At 36.6% G+C, this 15,452-nt stretch overlaps 4 protein-coding genes across 9 annotated transcripts in view; 1 reads left to right on the forward strand and 3 right to left on the reverse strand.

The window, feature by feature from the left end:
- osp (myosin phosphatase Rho interacting protein outspread) overlaps positions 1 to 3,046 on the reverse strand; it is an 80,317-nt gene extending 77,271 nt beyond the window's left edge. For both annotated transcript variants that reach the window (XM_089593585.1, XM_089593584.1), the window contains exon 1: positions 2,255 to 3,046. In XM_089593585.1, coding sequence (XP_089449711.1) covers positions 2,255 to 2,398 — 144 coding nt within the window. In that variant the 5' untranslated portion in view covers positions 2,399 to 3,046. The remainder of the gene's footprint in view (positions 1 to 2,254) is intronic.
- A 2,591-nt stretch (positions 3,047 to 5,637) lies between these two features.
- Positions 5,638 to 8,746, forward strand: Pmi (Transmembrane protein Pmi). Of its 4 annotated transcripts, none has more exons than XM_014356777.2 (4): positions 5,638 to 5,814; positions 6,520 to 6,740; positions 6,820 to 7,152; positions 7,373 to 8,746. In XM_014356777.2, the coding sequence occupies exons 1-3, from the start codon at positions 5,792 to 5,794 to the stop codon at positions 7,104 to 7,106; spliced, it is 531 nt and encodes a 176-aa protein (XP_014212263.1). In that variant the 5' UTR covers positions 5,638 to 5,791; the 3' UTR covers positions 7,107 to 7,152; positions 7,373 to 8,746. The 4 variants fall into 4 exon arrangements, 3 of the variants coding, with proteins under 3 accessions (XP_014212263.1, XP_014212262.1, XP_014212264.1); XR_001339060.2 differs by having other exon boundaries at positions 5,639 to 5,814; positions 6,820 to 7,288; XM_014356776.2 differs by having other exon boundaries at positions 5,639 to 5,814; positions 6,820 to 8,746.
- Positions 8,747 to 9,035: 289 nt separating this feature from the next.
- On the reverse strand, positions 9,036 to 10,858 carry LOC106642101 (dehydrogenase/reductase SDR family protein 7-like). Its single transcript, XM_014356750.2, has 6 exons — positions 10,627 to 10,858; positions 10,361 to 10,525; positions 10,123 to 10,266; positions 9,832 to 10,051; positions 9,489 to 9,734; positions 9,036 to 9,421 (listed from the first exon to the last, which is right to left on the reverse strand). The coding sequence occupies exons 2-6, from the start codon at positions 10,505 to 10,507 to the stop codon at positions 9,222 to 9,224; spliced, it is 957 nt and encodes a 318-aa protein (XP_014212236.2). The 5' UTR covers positions 10,508 to 10,525; positions 10,627 to 10,858; the 3' UTR covers positions 9,036 to 9,221.
- Positions 10,859 to 12,467: 1,609 nt separating this feature from the next.
- On the reverse strand, positions 12,468 to 15,111 carry LOC111642743 (WD repeat-containing protein 46-like). 2 transcript variants are annotated; one of them, XM_089592832.1, is made up of 8 exons: positions 14,951 to 15,111; positions 14,660 to 14,889; positions 14,255 to 14,582; positions 13,826 to 14,183; positions 13,435 to 13,751; positions 13,019 to 13,343; positions 12,829 to 12,942; positions 12,468 to 12,748 (listed from the first exon to the last, which is right to left on the reverse strand). In XM_089592832.1, the coding sequence occupies exons 2-8, from the start codon at positions 14,670 to 14,672 to the stop codon at positions 12,545 to 12,547; spliced, it is 1,659 nt and encodes a 552-aa protein (XP_089448958.1). In that variant the 5' UTR covers positions 14,673 to 14,889; positions 14,951 to 15,111; the 3' UTR covers positions 12,468 to 12,544. The 2 variants fall into 2 exon arrangements, with proteins under 2 accessions (XP_089448958.1, XP_089448957.1); XM_089592831.1 differs by having other exon boundaries at positions 14,255 to 14,597.
- Positions 15,112 to 15,452: the final 341 nt, after the last annotated feature.

The raw sequence follows: 15,452 nt of genomic DNA on the forward strand, positions 1-15,452 counted from the left end.
TTTTTTTTTTCATGTATCTCTTTGAATAAATTTCGAAGGAAAAAAGAGAAATGCAAAACTTGGCGATTTCCACGTATAGCACGACTAATGAGCTACATGTTGTTAGGCTAAATAACATGAAAAAACACGTGCGCCAAAAAAAAAAACAAGCAATTCTCATACTTCTCGGTTTACATTTGAACATGAATTATGTCACCAAATGAACACACGCTAAGAACATTGTTTACCATCTGTCATTCGCCCATAAATCTTGGGTAATGCTCGTTTGTTTTTTAATAGCCTACATGAAGTCTCTCTCTCGCGTGTTAAAAAAAATTTTGCTGCAATTTTCACCAAATGGTAAAACAAAATTTTCTCTCGTTTGCCAGAAAGTTGGAAAAGATAAATTATTACGTATGAAAAAAGCTCTTGCGACAGACAGCTACACCTCGGCTACACCGATAATTAAATTGTAACGCTTCTATCGAAAGAACAAACGATAAATAATGTGTTGCAATCCCCTTGCTCTTCGTCAATAAAAAAAGTCTGCTAATCTCTGTCTCGCTTTCGCGTAGATACAGAAAATAATCTTTTAATTGGGATCAATTAATGCTCTCCAAAGCCACGGGCCATATTCCGTTACGCGCTACACTCGCGAGCAATACAAGGGAAAAATATAGCTGAGCAAATTACACCACCACCATCACCGCTAATAGCAAAGGCGGCAGATAACAGATAGAATTCCAACATGTACAGCGGCTGCGGTAGTAAGCGTCATTTTTCGCGTGTCCGAGTCCATAAGCGTGGAAATGTAACGCGCGAAACTTAACAATAATAGTATAACGACACAACGAGAAGTAACGAGCTCGGATGGATGTAAACCGTACATATACGGAGAGATAAGAGAGACACGCACTAGAGAGAGAGAGAGAGAGGGGGCTTATATAAAATCAGCCGGCGCCTTCTTCTCGGGGGAGAGAAATCTTACGCGCGCGAGTCGAGAGATGATTCCGGTGCGATAAGGGAGGGAGGTAGAGGCGAGAGAACGACGAAGCCCATGCGAGAGACCTATACAAGTGTTAAAAAAGAGCGAGAGAAAAAAAAGTTGTTTTTTTTTTTTTTTTTTTTTTTTTTTTTTCAAAGCCAAGACGAGCGACGAACCAACAGCTGCTTGCGCGAGGGAAAAAAATCGGAGCGTCATTGAGAAACTCGATTGCAGCATTTTTGTATTTGCGATTTATGGACGCCAAAGTGGCACGTATTTTTCGCTGACGATGCATCAGCTGCGACAGCGATCGGTGATCGAAAAGACAGTTTTATTTTTCCGATAACATGCATAGTTTCTGCTTCGTTGCGCCCGCGTGTACATATAGGTGCACCTGATGCTTTCTTTCCGTACATACATGAGCTAGTGCATGTTCTTTGGCTCTCGTATCCCAAGCTCTTATACACACATACGGATATGTATTTTGGCTTTAGCTATTATACCTACGCCTCTAACTACGTTCGCTCTCTCCTGTACCAATATAGGTACAGATATACTGTTCAGCTTACAACAGCACCAGTGTGTGTATCCACCATCATCATCAGCAGCAGCAGCCAACTAACTCTCTGATGTCGAGGCCGCCTAACGGCGATCTTTCACGTTTCTCTCCTCTCGAGCTCGAGCACGTTCACCCATACGCGACGACTATTACTACCATAGGTGCCGTGCGGCTGCTACCCCGTGTCCGACGATGCTGTCTAGATTTTCCAGCAGTGCGAAAAAAAACAAAAAAAAAACAAAAAAAAAAAAAAAAAGGAGCAGTAGCCACCACCACGCACTGGCTTACACGTAGGTTTACCTATATACCTAATACCGATCTCCTCGGGACGACACAACATGACCTGCAGCTTTTCTCTCTCTCTTTCTTGCGATCTCAGAGCGGCAGCTTCTCCCCTTATTTGGTAAAGCGGTTCTCGCTCCGTTTCGCCCTGCTCTCTATATAAGTATAAGATTGTTGTACCTCTCAAGAAGCACACGCACATTTAGCCACACATAGATTCCATCTTTTGTTTTTCTTTTTGCAAACAATATCCACCGATCAGAGGGGCTTATAAGTGCAGGTATGTGCACACGTAGGTACTACATGCTGCGTAAGATCCTATAAGAGTTGAAAAAAGAAAGAAAAAAAAAAAAAAATTAAAAGTATACTCATCATGTGAATACATGTACGTCATCCTGGGCTACTATAAGGCATATGATTGTAATGTATAAATACGTAAAGGTACTAACCCTGTTGCTCTCGAGAGCCTCGGCACTGTGTTCCTCCTTCTGCTTGAAACAGCTGCTACACTTGCTTTTGTTGAAGATGTTGGGCGCGAACTTGCGACATTCGGCGCCGGTGCCCCTCGCACCGGAGCCCGGCCCTCCCGACATTATCACCGGTATACTCCGCTCCGGGTTATCCTGCAGCTGGTGTCCTCCTACACCACCTTATTCACTGATCCTCTGTACTATGGAACAAACAGTCGGTGGTGCTGCTGGCATCCTTGCTGCTGCTAATGTACAGAGGCACACATAGCAGACGACGAGGACAATTCAAGTGTTAGCTCTATAGCGGTACTATACGAGGTACTGTATATGGGGTATATCTCCAGGACGAAAGCACACTTGGGTGTTTTATATAATTACCGACGTATATAAAAAATTAGCACCAACGACGTGCTGTTGGACGATTTCTGAATAAAAAAAAATAAAATAAAATAAAAGGAACCGTCGTCCAATAACCATCAGCAGCTAAACTCTATCTTCTCATTCTTGATGTGGTAGTTTTCTATGATTGCTCCAAACCATACCTCCAAAAATACGGAGTCAGCCGTCTTCGGGCGAGCCAATGCACGACGATGACTCCTCGCGCACTGCACGTACCCCGAGAAGGAGACCCATGTCGCAGGTAAGACGCACACGCACCGGTGCCGCTTTGCCGATGCCTGACGAGCCTGTAAGAACACCGAGTATGGTGAGTCCCGACAGATCAGCAGAGGTTGTAGCAAAAGAGATACACATGCAGCATCATCAGCATCAGGCCAAGAGCACCCACCGACAACACCATACGTAGCTGGCTGCAGGGTATATATTATAGTATGGTGAAGGGAAAAAGGGAGACGGAGAGAAAACGGTGCAGACCTACAGATTCTCGTATACGTGTGTAACCACACCACTGGAGCGTATAATATATGCAAGGCTATATATTATATACGCATACACTTGTATCAACTTTTAGTATATATATATATATATATATATATATATATATACACATATGTTATATGCTTATTGAGGTGGATCTCTTGATCTTGATGCCGTGATGCGAAGATGGATATCATATATATATTACCTATGTACACACGCACGCACACACACACACACACACGTAGGACTTTGATGAGTGCTTAATTCCGTCACATGTCCGTATATTTTGACCAAGCTTGTGAGTTTTTTTTTTTAAATACGATCACAATGAACGAGAAGACATGAAGAATAGGCAGGTTTATTCAAACGTTTTCTGATAAATATACGCGGTGTGCGTATGCGCGAGAAGCATAGATATACGATAGGGCTGACCGGGCTGACACGCTGCTATACCGCACGGATGCAAGCCAATAAGTCAACAGCATTGCTCTCCCCCAAACACAAACAACAACCCCTCTTTTTTATATATACATGTATATGGTGCACGGTATATACTTGAAAGTATGCTTGTCCGTAAAATACTTTTATCTCGCACACAACACAACAAAACAGAAGAGGGTTCGAGGGAAAAGTGAGACACGGACCGACGACGATCAGTCAACGACTTTCGGAGCACTACTGGGCGAGAGAGCGCCTCGATCCTCGATCGCCGCGCTGCCTCCCACCACCCACCGATTCATTTCTCTCTCTCTCTCTCTCTCTCTTTTGCCAATTTTGCCATTTTCACACACACGCACGCACACCGCAGCTTATACAGTTTTCCCCGCCATTCCCTCTCGCGGCTTCTCGCGGTTCGCGATACTCTCTCTCTCGCGTGATCGGTATATATATATATATATATATATATATATGCAGTACCTCACTGCGCGACCGCGTATTACACTTGCACACACGGACTCGCCGTCTATATAACGCACACCGATCCTTAGATTCGTTCACCTTACAATCCAGGGACGGTCGGGGACAGTGTGGGCGAGTCGGAGACGAAAGTGAACAAGTGCTCTTCTCCGATCGTCCGCGATCGTCCCTGACCGTACGCGATGCGCAGTTGTACACGTTAGGTCAGGTTAATGCAAAAAGTAAACAAACTTGTTTGTATTGGCACTTCTTTATTTACAAACTATTGTTTACATACAGCATTAACCTAACCTAACGTGTACAACTGCGCATCGCGTACGGTCAGGGACGATCGCGGACGATCGGAGAAGAGCACTTGTTCACTTTCGTCTCCGACTCGCCCACACTGTCCCTGACCGTCCCTGGATTGTAAGGTGAACGAATCTCTTAATTCGCTCGTGCATGGAATTATATTATGGGATGTGCGAACTTGCGAGAGCGAATAAGTGTGTCTATGTTGCCTGGAATTCCAAAAGCCGAGGAGCCGGTGAGGTCTACGAGCTTCTGCAGAGAGAGCTGGTCTGAGCCGTCTGAGCATAGGCCTCTCGGTGATGGAGATTATATGCGACAATGCGACGCCGGTCGCGAAATTGACGGTGCTTCCATCTTTGATTTGCATTCCAAGTTTGAAGTTTCGAAGAGATTTTTTTTTTACTTGCACTGCACGTCATACCTACATTTGTTTATCACAATCATGTGCATCTTTTATTGTATGGAAACCATTAACAATATACATTATTATTTTAGCGCACACGTCGATATCGGCAAGGGCGGGTGTGAGATGCGCTACGAATTTTCGACCGTTCTTTAACCGATTTTGGTGTAGTACCTATCAATGTAACACCAATATATGCATGCTCACGATTCACTGTTGTTTTTGTTGTTGTTGTTGTTGTTATTGTCGGTTATTGTTGACTGTGTTTTGGTGCAAAACATACGACAAATTGTCCAAGTTAATCACTTGATTGTTGATTAATGGATCGATATAAAACGGACTGGATCCAGATGGCAAATTGATAAATTAGCAAAAAATACTTGCGAATATTAAAAATAAACAGTGGTTTTTTTGTTTATTACAGTGAACCTGTTTTTTTTTTTTTTTTGGGTATTCGAATCTCCCGTTCACGTGCGATCACTGTTTTTTCTTTATTGCGTTATTTTACGTACGGTTTTCGGGGCTTTTAATTCTCTTTTACATAAACTTATCTTGAAATAAAAAATTCTCACCATATATTTTCCAGTGATGCTTCGAGTAACTAATAACGTCGACGTTAACTGTTCATTCGATCAGCTTATCATACTCTTTTTTTTGATAACCAAACCAATCAATTTTATCACCATATTTTGTAAAATTTAAATCGCGATTACAACGTAAGTCAAAGGTATAAATAAAAATTAAGTATATATGTATACATTACTTATTAGAATACTGTCTGGCCCAGGGCTGATCTGCATATCCAGTCCAGTTCTTACAAAATAGGGATATCTTGTATACCTATTATATACCATACCTATATGCATGTGAGCTGCAGAGTAGCCGCAGCAGCAGCAGCAGGCAGCAATACCTACAGCAGTAGTACAGAGGATTTGTGTGTGAATCGTGAATGTCCGAATTCTCGCTGCCGCTGTCCGGTTCGCGGGAACCGTGTTGTTTCAATATTTATACGGCCGATTATAAAAATGGTAGATGAGGCGACTGACAGGTTTGTTTTGTTGATTTTTCAACTACTCTACTCGCTTTCGTTGATCATCTCCCCGGAGTCCTTGGACCTTCCGAGAGATGTGTGCTGCTGGAATTTTTATTTTGCGTTTGGCCTAACCTCAAAGTACTACCTTTGTCAAGCCCATTTCACCTTCCGCGAGTCACACGTACAGTCCATCTGATTTTTGACCTTTTAGCAGTTTTAAACATTGGATCCTGTGTACATCATAATTCTTTTACACGTCATTTGCGGTTATAACTGAGACTGAAAATTACCTAAGGATAAAATACACTTGACACCAGTTAAGAACACACTGCACCAGCAGAAGTCCTCCCTTGTATTGCATTATCTTGACGCCATTGATTTTTCATTAAATATTTCAAGTGGGTGCACAATATATTTGAGCCTACCATTAAATACTGATAAATTTTACCTTGCGTCCGAGAGTGAATCTCACTGTTGCAAAGTACACCCAATGCATCTCGAAGGGTTGAGGTATGATAAATTCCACTCAACGTCTTACATAACACCTGAATGAAACAAAACATTACAGAATCAGTGGCTATTTTAAATGCAACTGTCGAGATTAAGTCTGTCGCGAGAAACTAACATATTTTACTTACTTTCTGATACGATTTATATTATTACACGAAAATTTCATTAAAGTATCAATACATATATAGTAATGGAAATTGTATTTTGCAGCGAAGATCACAAGAAGAAATTTGCCATCATCCGTGAAGTGTACAATGACGAAAATGCGCACGACCACTTTGAATACGAGCTTGAAAAAGCCCTGGATTTGGAATGCCAGTTGATAGTCATAGAACCAACTAAGTTGGGAGATGAAACAGCTCGATGGATTGCAGTTGGAAACTGTCTTCACAAAACTGCAGCCTTGTCCGGTCTAGCAGCTATTGTTACAGGTATTAGGATTTTTTTTTTTTTTATTATTAGTAAGATGATTTTTTTTTGCCGACTGTATGTGTTTTCCTGTTTCTAAAGGACTAATGTGTGACGATAAGCCATACTTGTGGGCTTCTTTTGGTCTCACAGCTGCAGTATCTTGTGGTTTATACACTGTTTCTTGGCAGTTCGACCCATGCTGCAAGTACCAAGTTGAAACAGACACAAGCAAGCTGCCGAATGCAGAAGTTCTAGCTGTTTTGGGACCTTCATCGCCCACTTTTCTTGTCAGAAAAGATGACAGCAGAAGGAAGATTTTGCACAGTACAGTTACAGCATTAGCACTTAGCATCTGTGCTTGGAGATTGTATCAAGTCTTCAAATGAAAAAATTCCTCTCTAGAAATATGTCACAAAATTGAAAGGCTTTAAGGTAGGCCACAGTGGAGAATTATATGTGATCATAGACCAATGTAGACTACAAGTATAAGAATTAGGGAAATAGCAACTTACAAAAAAACAAACAAACAAAAATTCTAATACATCGAAAACCTCCCAATAAATAACACGTAATCGTCTCCTTTCATTAGTTATTCAACACTCCTGTATTTTTTTTTATGTTTGTGATATTTACGTGTGTTTACACCTTTTAGGATTTCAAGTTGATGTGAATGGTGTACATGTATGTAATGTCATCCACAGCTAACCTGGCGAAAATCAAGTCATTCAAAAATAATGTATTTTTAAAACTGTACAGAAATACCGCGTAGATACACTGTATGCAGCAGCATGAGTTATGAAAGGAATAATATTGCTCAAATTCTTCCGCCTGTTAATTTATAGTTTTATTATGAAATGTTAGAGAAATAACACTAATTTGAAGTTGAGCTTAAAATTTATTCGTTATGTAATAAATATAGCTATTGATTTATATCGAGTCGACTTTACATACGCACGTAGTGTGCACCAATATTTTATTTACCTTGAAACAACCTTTTTTTGCATGCAATTAACTTTGTATTACACTAATCCTTGCTTCCTGTTAATGCACTCATAGATCCCATCACAGTACATTTAATCTCTAAAAACCAATTACACTGTTTTCAATTGTATTTTGTGAGAAAATTAATTGTATTCTTCCTAATTCTTATCTTGCAAGCACAGAATCTCTTAATCAGAAAGCCATTTAATGGCTCTCAGAAATAGAATTTTAAATTTAAGTTGATTCAGTTAAATTACTTTATTTGATTTTTTTATTTTTTCTGACGTCTTACAAAGTTTTAGTATGATCCTATACACACGTCTAGCACAAAGTCAAACGTTAATTTTTGTTTCAACTCAAGCAGTTGAAACCGTACACTAACTTATTTGTTGTGAACGTAAAAAAGTTGTGCATATCAAAATTTTGAAACTATTTAAAAACTTTTTTTCTAAATACTTAATTCTGTCCTGAAATAGATTGAAAAAAAGTAGCCATTGCAAGAAATCGTCGTTTTCCCTCATCCTAATTAATAAGCATGATAATAGTCATGAAAAAAATTTATTCACTTCATAAAAATACATCATTTAATTATTCTGCAATTGTAATCATCAGCAATTACAATTGAAAAGGATATAAATACTGCTTGTATGGAAAGTACCTAATCGATATAAGTAAATTTTGTCACTGTTGATCAGTCAAAATTGAAAAGCAAAGTGTTAATTTGCATATATTGATTAAATTGAAACAAAATATTGTTGAATTACAAACATCGCTTGTACCTTTAAAAGGTGAAGTCTGTTTATACATCTAAACCAACATATTTACAGTACTGCCGTTTTATTTATGTTAAAAAAAGAGTAATGAAAGTAATACAAGTTTTGTTGTTATTATTATAATTACTTTGCTCAACATGAATTTTAAAAGATGTTTAACAAACTTCACCATTGATACTCAACTTGTAAATAAAATTGTTATCTGATATACTTTCAGAGTTGGACCATTATTTTTGTGCATTTATATGGAGCATTTACTTTGAAACGGATTTTTTTAATAAAAAAATTTGTTTATGAAAATAATTAATAAAATATTCAGAGGTCCCATGTACTTTGGAGGTATAGAGGAAAATTGCAAGCTTCAAGAATATTCATATATATATTTTTAATTAAATCATACTCTAGAATGTAAATAATGAAAACATTATTGATTCCACCTGTTAAAAAGAAATGATAAAAATAAAATTTAATTTAGGAGCAATATGAAAGTTTAATTATTTCCTTGTACCAAAAAAATTACAATAGGCTTAAAAGTTACATAAATAATACTATTTGACACATTGACATTATTCACTTTTTTGTTTAATAATAATTGTACCTTTTTTATTATAAACTAAATCACTTATTTATCTATAGTAAAGTTATTTATATATAATAAAATAGTTCCTTATGTATAATGACATCATTTTATGGTAGTATCCAGTCACATTGTTCCACTAGTTACAATTAATACATAAAACAAGTGCTTCACTTATTTTTTCTTAACTTCTTAGCGCGGTATTTCATAATCCAGAAATATGCTGAAGGCCACATTACTCTTATTAAGATCGCAACCCTTTGTGAGAAATTACCAATAGTTAATTCCTCATCTCCTCTCAAAACAGCATTTAGTATTTTTTCCGCAACTTCTGAAGGTGGATAGCCCTTCTCGGTCGTCTCATCCATAACTAAAAACGGTTTATGAATATACATTCTACTTGAGCGAATTATAATTTTGAAAAAAAGAATACTAACTTCCGTATTTTTCACCACTTTCTGTGACTGCATTTAAAGATAAAGAAGTTTTTATGTAACCAGGATTGACAACGGTCACTTTGATTTTTTTTGTGTCAAGTTCAGCTCTTGCAGTGTCACACCAAGCTTGCAGAGCATGTTTTGAGGCCGCATAAGCTGATCTAAATGGAATAGCTATCTTTCCCTGTATACTACTTATACAGACAACGTGACCGCAATTTTGTTTAACCATTGACGGCAAAACGGCTGAAAAAACATAGTTTGGTTCATTAGTATGATTTCTTGCTGCTTAACTGCTAATTTAGCGTCGTAATAAATTATTTGTAACAAATTATTGAAATACCTTTAGTCAAAGCAACTTGACCAAAATAATTAATTAACATTACTTTGACGTCGATATCGGTTTTGGTGTCAAGGATTTCACCCCTGTACGATATGCCAGCATTATTGATAAGAATATCTACTTTTTCATGAATTTCCAGAACTTTTGCTACCTCAGATGGTAATGAATGAATCTCAGCTAAATCTATGGAAATAATGATAGGAACATGGGTCGGAACTGTCTGTAATTAATAATTTTATTTTTGAAGTGGAATTCAAATACAATTTGTTGATTATTGTGCAAATTACTTACATGATGAGTGCTTAACAATGTGTCCTTGACTCTTTGTAATTCTGGTTTTCTTCTTGCAACCAAAATCAGTTTACAACCATAGCTGTAAAATACATGAGCTAATGCCTCACCTAAGCCTGAGCTTGCACCAGTTATCAAAACAACCTGTTGACATTAATATAATTTGTATTTGATGAATTATAAAAGTATTGTGACGTACAGTATCAGTATTTATTTGTATGATAATTAAGTAATCTACCTTTCCATTAAGAGCTGCTTTTTTTTTCTTCATTGAAATAGTATTCATAAAATTAAAGAATATCCAAGGGAGAGCTACTGGTAGGCCAATTATTGTAAACATCCACCACACTGCTTGCCAACTTACAAAACTATCATTGTGCTTCATTGTGTCAAGATTTTATTTCTGAAAAGTTTTACAGTTTGTACTAATAATGTAATATGAATAGTATTTTTCAAAAATTAACGGGGCCCTTCACTTTTATGTTGTGGAAATCATGTACTTACCTTAAATTTTCTTAGAACCATAGAAAAGTAGAAAAGTAACGCTTTACATTTGATATGACATCTGACATTGTTGCGAAATTACTATTACCAACTATAAACTTATAACTTTCGATTGCAAAAAAGTTAGTTATGTATACCAATACTTTAGGTTCTTGTCTACATTCAATTATGTGTTACATAAGTGCACATTAGGGGAGTCGGAGGAGAATGAAATAAATTAAAACCCAATGATAGCATCATACATTATTGGGTTTTGTTTAATATTGTCAGACTCCATACCACAAAAAATATTTTATCATTTAACGTATAAAACTAACGTTAAAAAAAAATTTCTACACGAATAAATGCAACGTCTTGTTCTTTTAAAACAAAATTATCAAAAGCTTGATACTTTTTGATAAGTAGTGTGTTGTTTTGCGTGCAGATAAATTGAACTTTTTTTCATTTGCTCAGATAACACAACGCCGATAAAATATTTTAATGAGATATTGTACCAAGTCCGAATAACACGATATTTTACAATTCACGTACATGCAATTACTGCTTGCTGTACACTTCCATCACATGTGCGTAAATATAGGTATATGCTTGAACAAATATAATGTAAACTAAATTTCACACGTTTATCGCATGTACTTATGCTGCAGTAAGTACTTATGTACACACATTGTCACATGCTACTGTACTTAGTACTACTATACAATATACAAGGTAAAAGTACGTAATATGAAACGTGCCCATGTTATGAAAACTCAAGATTGAATAATCATGAAAATTCTAATAATAAAAATAAAATATACTGAAGAATCTCTATAATACTACCATATCAAATTAACAAAAATAGTAAACAATTTCAAACATTATTATATTAAAAAATATATTATTACGAATCCGGTTTTCATAATACGGACAGTTTGAAACATAACTTGCAATATGTGATGTTCCTATTTATGAAACGCACGAGCCCATTTAATTAACATGTAAATTTCATAATTGGGACTTGTGTCTCATAAATATGGACACAACTTTTTAGCTATTCCATAGTTATGGACATTTTGATCGTGTCAATATTTGCTTATAAAATTATTTTTTTACATCTAAATTTAATTTCAAAAATGTCAATTTGTTCAGAAGAGCATAGCGCTTCTATTAAAACCAAAAATTATGGACATATGACTATTTTTTTATTTAATATTGGTCGATGAAACGTAACAATCGAAATTTGTATCCATAATACGTACTTTTATCTCATATAGTACAGTACAGTGCAATACCAACAGCCAACACTGAACACAGTGTGTTCAACACACTCTTCAATTCTGGGACCCATATTAGGATTCCTGGGCCAGGAATGTGGGTTCTATATATAGGTATATTTATTCCGCAAATGCCGACAGCGGTAAGCGTAAGCTACGTACCTGTATAGTATACCTATAGGTCGTGGTAATCCGCATATAGTCAGCAGGTGGACTCAATTTTCACCAATAGGTACTATTTCGCAGTTTATTTGTTTACATTTTGTTTACAAATGAAGAAAAAAAAGTAACGTATGTTGGCCCAAGCCATCTAGCGGTATTAATTTTCTCGTCTCTTTGCGAAAAGTCAAGTCCAAGTGTTTTTTTTTCGCGTATGCGTATGAAAAATACTTATAAAATTAAAACTTTCAGACTGAATCAGTCGATATCGATGGGGAAGGATCATTAAAATATATCTATGGAAACTGTTATTAATACAGCAGAATCTTACTTCTGGCACTTTGAAGAGTATCATTATATGAGACAAGGATTTGCTAATCATATATTTTTTTAAAGAAATATATTTTATTTTAATAACAGGTGAACAGGTGTAGTTATTTAACAAAATGTCATTCACACTGTTTAGTAGAGTTACACTATCAGTTACAAATCGAGTATTATATTCAAGTAACGTTGATTGGTAATTTCTTTTTCATAGTTACTTTTTTCTTTGTCATCTCTCTTTTTTCTTTCATAGATCCTGTTTTTGGTTTACGAACAAATCGGTCAAGAGCAACTCCGAAAGACTTTACAGGTTTTGGCTCCTTGACCGATGGTGTGAATCCATCCACATAAACGTTGGACTCGCGCATTTGTTGAATAAATTCCTAAAATTCAAAGAAAAACAAATTTTAATTGAAAGTTTGAAAAATTTCTGAAAGCACAAGTATGCTGAAACTGTACTAACTCTTTTAGCTTGTTCTTTAAGGGCCTTTTTAGACTTAACAACTTTGGCAGTACCACCTCTTCCCTTAGCTTTCGTTCTTCGCGGCTTAAAGTCTATCTTCTTTGGCTTTACGAACTGAAAAAAATCAAATTATTTTTTTTTAACTCAATTGTTTATAGCGATCATTACGCAGTCTTGAATATAAACTTACAAGTAATTTCTTTTTAGCTTCAACTTTCTCCTTAAGCGTGGGCACATCTATTTCTGCTATCGTAGTGGTGTCCAAATTAATGAGATCAGACGGTATTTTATCAAGAAGTGCCTTAACTTCAGCTTCTTTTCTTTGTTTTTTAGTCTGATATGGATTAGATTCGAACGCATCAATGTTAGCTTCTCCGCTTCCCGGTACTAAAATCGATGATAATCCTTTGACAGTACCAAATCCTAGGACATCCTCGTAAGGGCAAAATTGTAAATTCGATATGGCCCAGTTCGTTTTGTGTCGGGTATAAGCTTTGAATTCGTTGCCTTTGTCACTGCAAAAAATTACGTCTGAAATGATTTACGTTGATTTCGTCTGGTTGGAAATGTATTTAATTAACATAGTGTAGAACTCATAAGTTGTACCTGAACACTTCAACGACATTGCCCATTCCTATTGCTAGCAAACCTCGTTGACTGTAAGATAAGTGTTGTGCTGGAGATCGCAAAATTGTATTGTGAACTGGTCCTGACAGTTGCCTAATGTCCCATACTTTGAGTGAACGATTAGGAGCACTTGTTGCCATGTATGTACCATAAGGATGAACGGCACAAGCACTTATTGCTTGATTGTGACAAAGCATTTTAGCCAATGGCTGATCTGAATTGGGTGACCACATTGACACCACGCCCTTTGAATCACCAATGCATAGTAATGCGTTACTGGGATTTTGCGTCATTACCTGTTAATAATTAAAGAAAAAAAATAATGATTCATTATCATTCAGCAATTTGAAATCCGTATTGTTTCACTTACATCAATTTTTCCTGTTTTTGAGTTGTATCGAGATATTATTTTTCCAATGGACACATCCAGCCATGTTAGACCACCAAGTGCTGACGAGGAAGCTAATAGAAAGTGATAGGGTAAAAATTCCAAGTGTGTGGTTTGATTCATTCTCTTTAAGCAATGAAGTTCTATTCCCTGATTATCGTAAATATAGACCCATTCTTTTTGAGCCACTGCAAACATTGTTTCAATGTGTAACCAGCAAACATCGTGAACAGTTTCTAAAACATTCATTTCACATGCTAATTTTTTTGTGACCCAGTCAAAGGCTGCCACATGTCCCTTTTTACCACCAACCACAAGGTGTCTACCGTTGCGAGAATATCTTAAAAAATGTACATACATATTACATACCACATAACATATATGTATTACTTGATTATTTCTTAAAGTTACCTTAACCAATATGGCCCAAATTCCAAGTTCAGCTGAAAATGCTTAGCTACACTTGTAATATCGGTACTAGATACAATATCATTTTGTTTAAATTGAGTCGTTGTTTCTCCTGGATCATTTTCCAAAAAACCATAGTCTTCGGTTAGCAACATTTCAGTTCTTGCAGCTTGTTCAGCCATAGTCTGGATCATCTTTTCCTTTTGCCGTAACCTTTGTCTATGAATTTTATTTTTTATCCCTTTTTTAAGGTCCACTCCTCCACCCAAATCATATCTTTCAAGCTTTGCCTTGTCAACAGGAACCTTCCTCCTGGACATTTTATTCTCACCTTGAAACAAATTAACTGCTTGTCATTTTTTTTCATATTTTGTAACTATAAAAAAATCAAACAATAAATTTACAAACCCTCGTCTTTCATATTGATGAGGAGGTATATGAATATGAACGTCAGTAATTGTTACAGAGAAAAAAGTCGATGCACTGGTGCACACCGCATTGAACAATTAACACGTGTTTATCTAAACTGATGTCCAGAAGAGTCCTGTCAGCAGAACTTACTCCAATGCTGTTTTCCCCTCCGTCGCCAGCCAACGCTATAATACTCACCTTGCACTTGCCACTTGCACGATCTTTTTCTTGAAAACGAGCAGCGTCATCTAGCGTGGCTAATTCCATACATACTTAAAAAGTACTTACCATATTTCTTGTGAAAGAAATTCACTAAGATAACCAGGTTAGTTTCCGTAGCGGAGGGTCATCCCTGGTAAATTCAATAGGAAATCTTACTTGGCCAAATGTCCGTAGCGGAGGGTCTAATTCGGTCTATATTGGAGATTGGAGTCGATCTATTAGACCCTCCGATCACTTCCTATAAATTAACTAGCGGAGGGCCTATTGGAGCCGATCTGTTAGACCCTATGCTCAACTCCTAGAAATTCACTAAAAACTTTTACTAAGCTACTGTCTTATTAATCAGCTGCAACTGATCTTACACATATTAATTAATAATTTGACGTTGTCCGTGCTATTTGTATAAATATATAGGAGGCGAACTTTTTTAGTCAAAGATTGATTGTGAACTTGCCGCAAATAGGACAGAAAATGTTAACTTTTTATTATCTATCTATTAGTTTAGTTGCGGCTGGTTTATAGTCAATTATGTGAATCTACTGTATAATATAGTAATTTTTTGAATCAG

This window comes from Copidosoma floridanum, unplaced genomic scaffold (genome assembly GCF_036245765.1).
Source record: "Copidosoma floridanum isolate Cflo_tuat_1 unplaced genomic scaffold, Cflo_Japanese_pri ptg000019l, whole genome shotgun sequence".
In the NCBI taxonomy this organism is placed as follows: Eukaryota; Metazoa; Arthropoda; class Insecta; order Hymenoptera; family Encyrtidae; genus Copidosoma; species Copidosoma floridanum.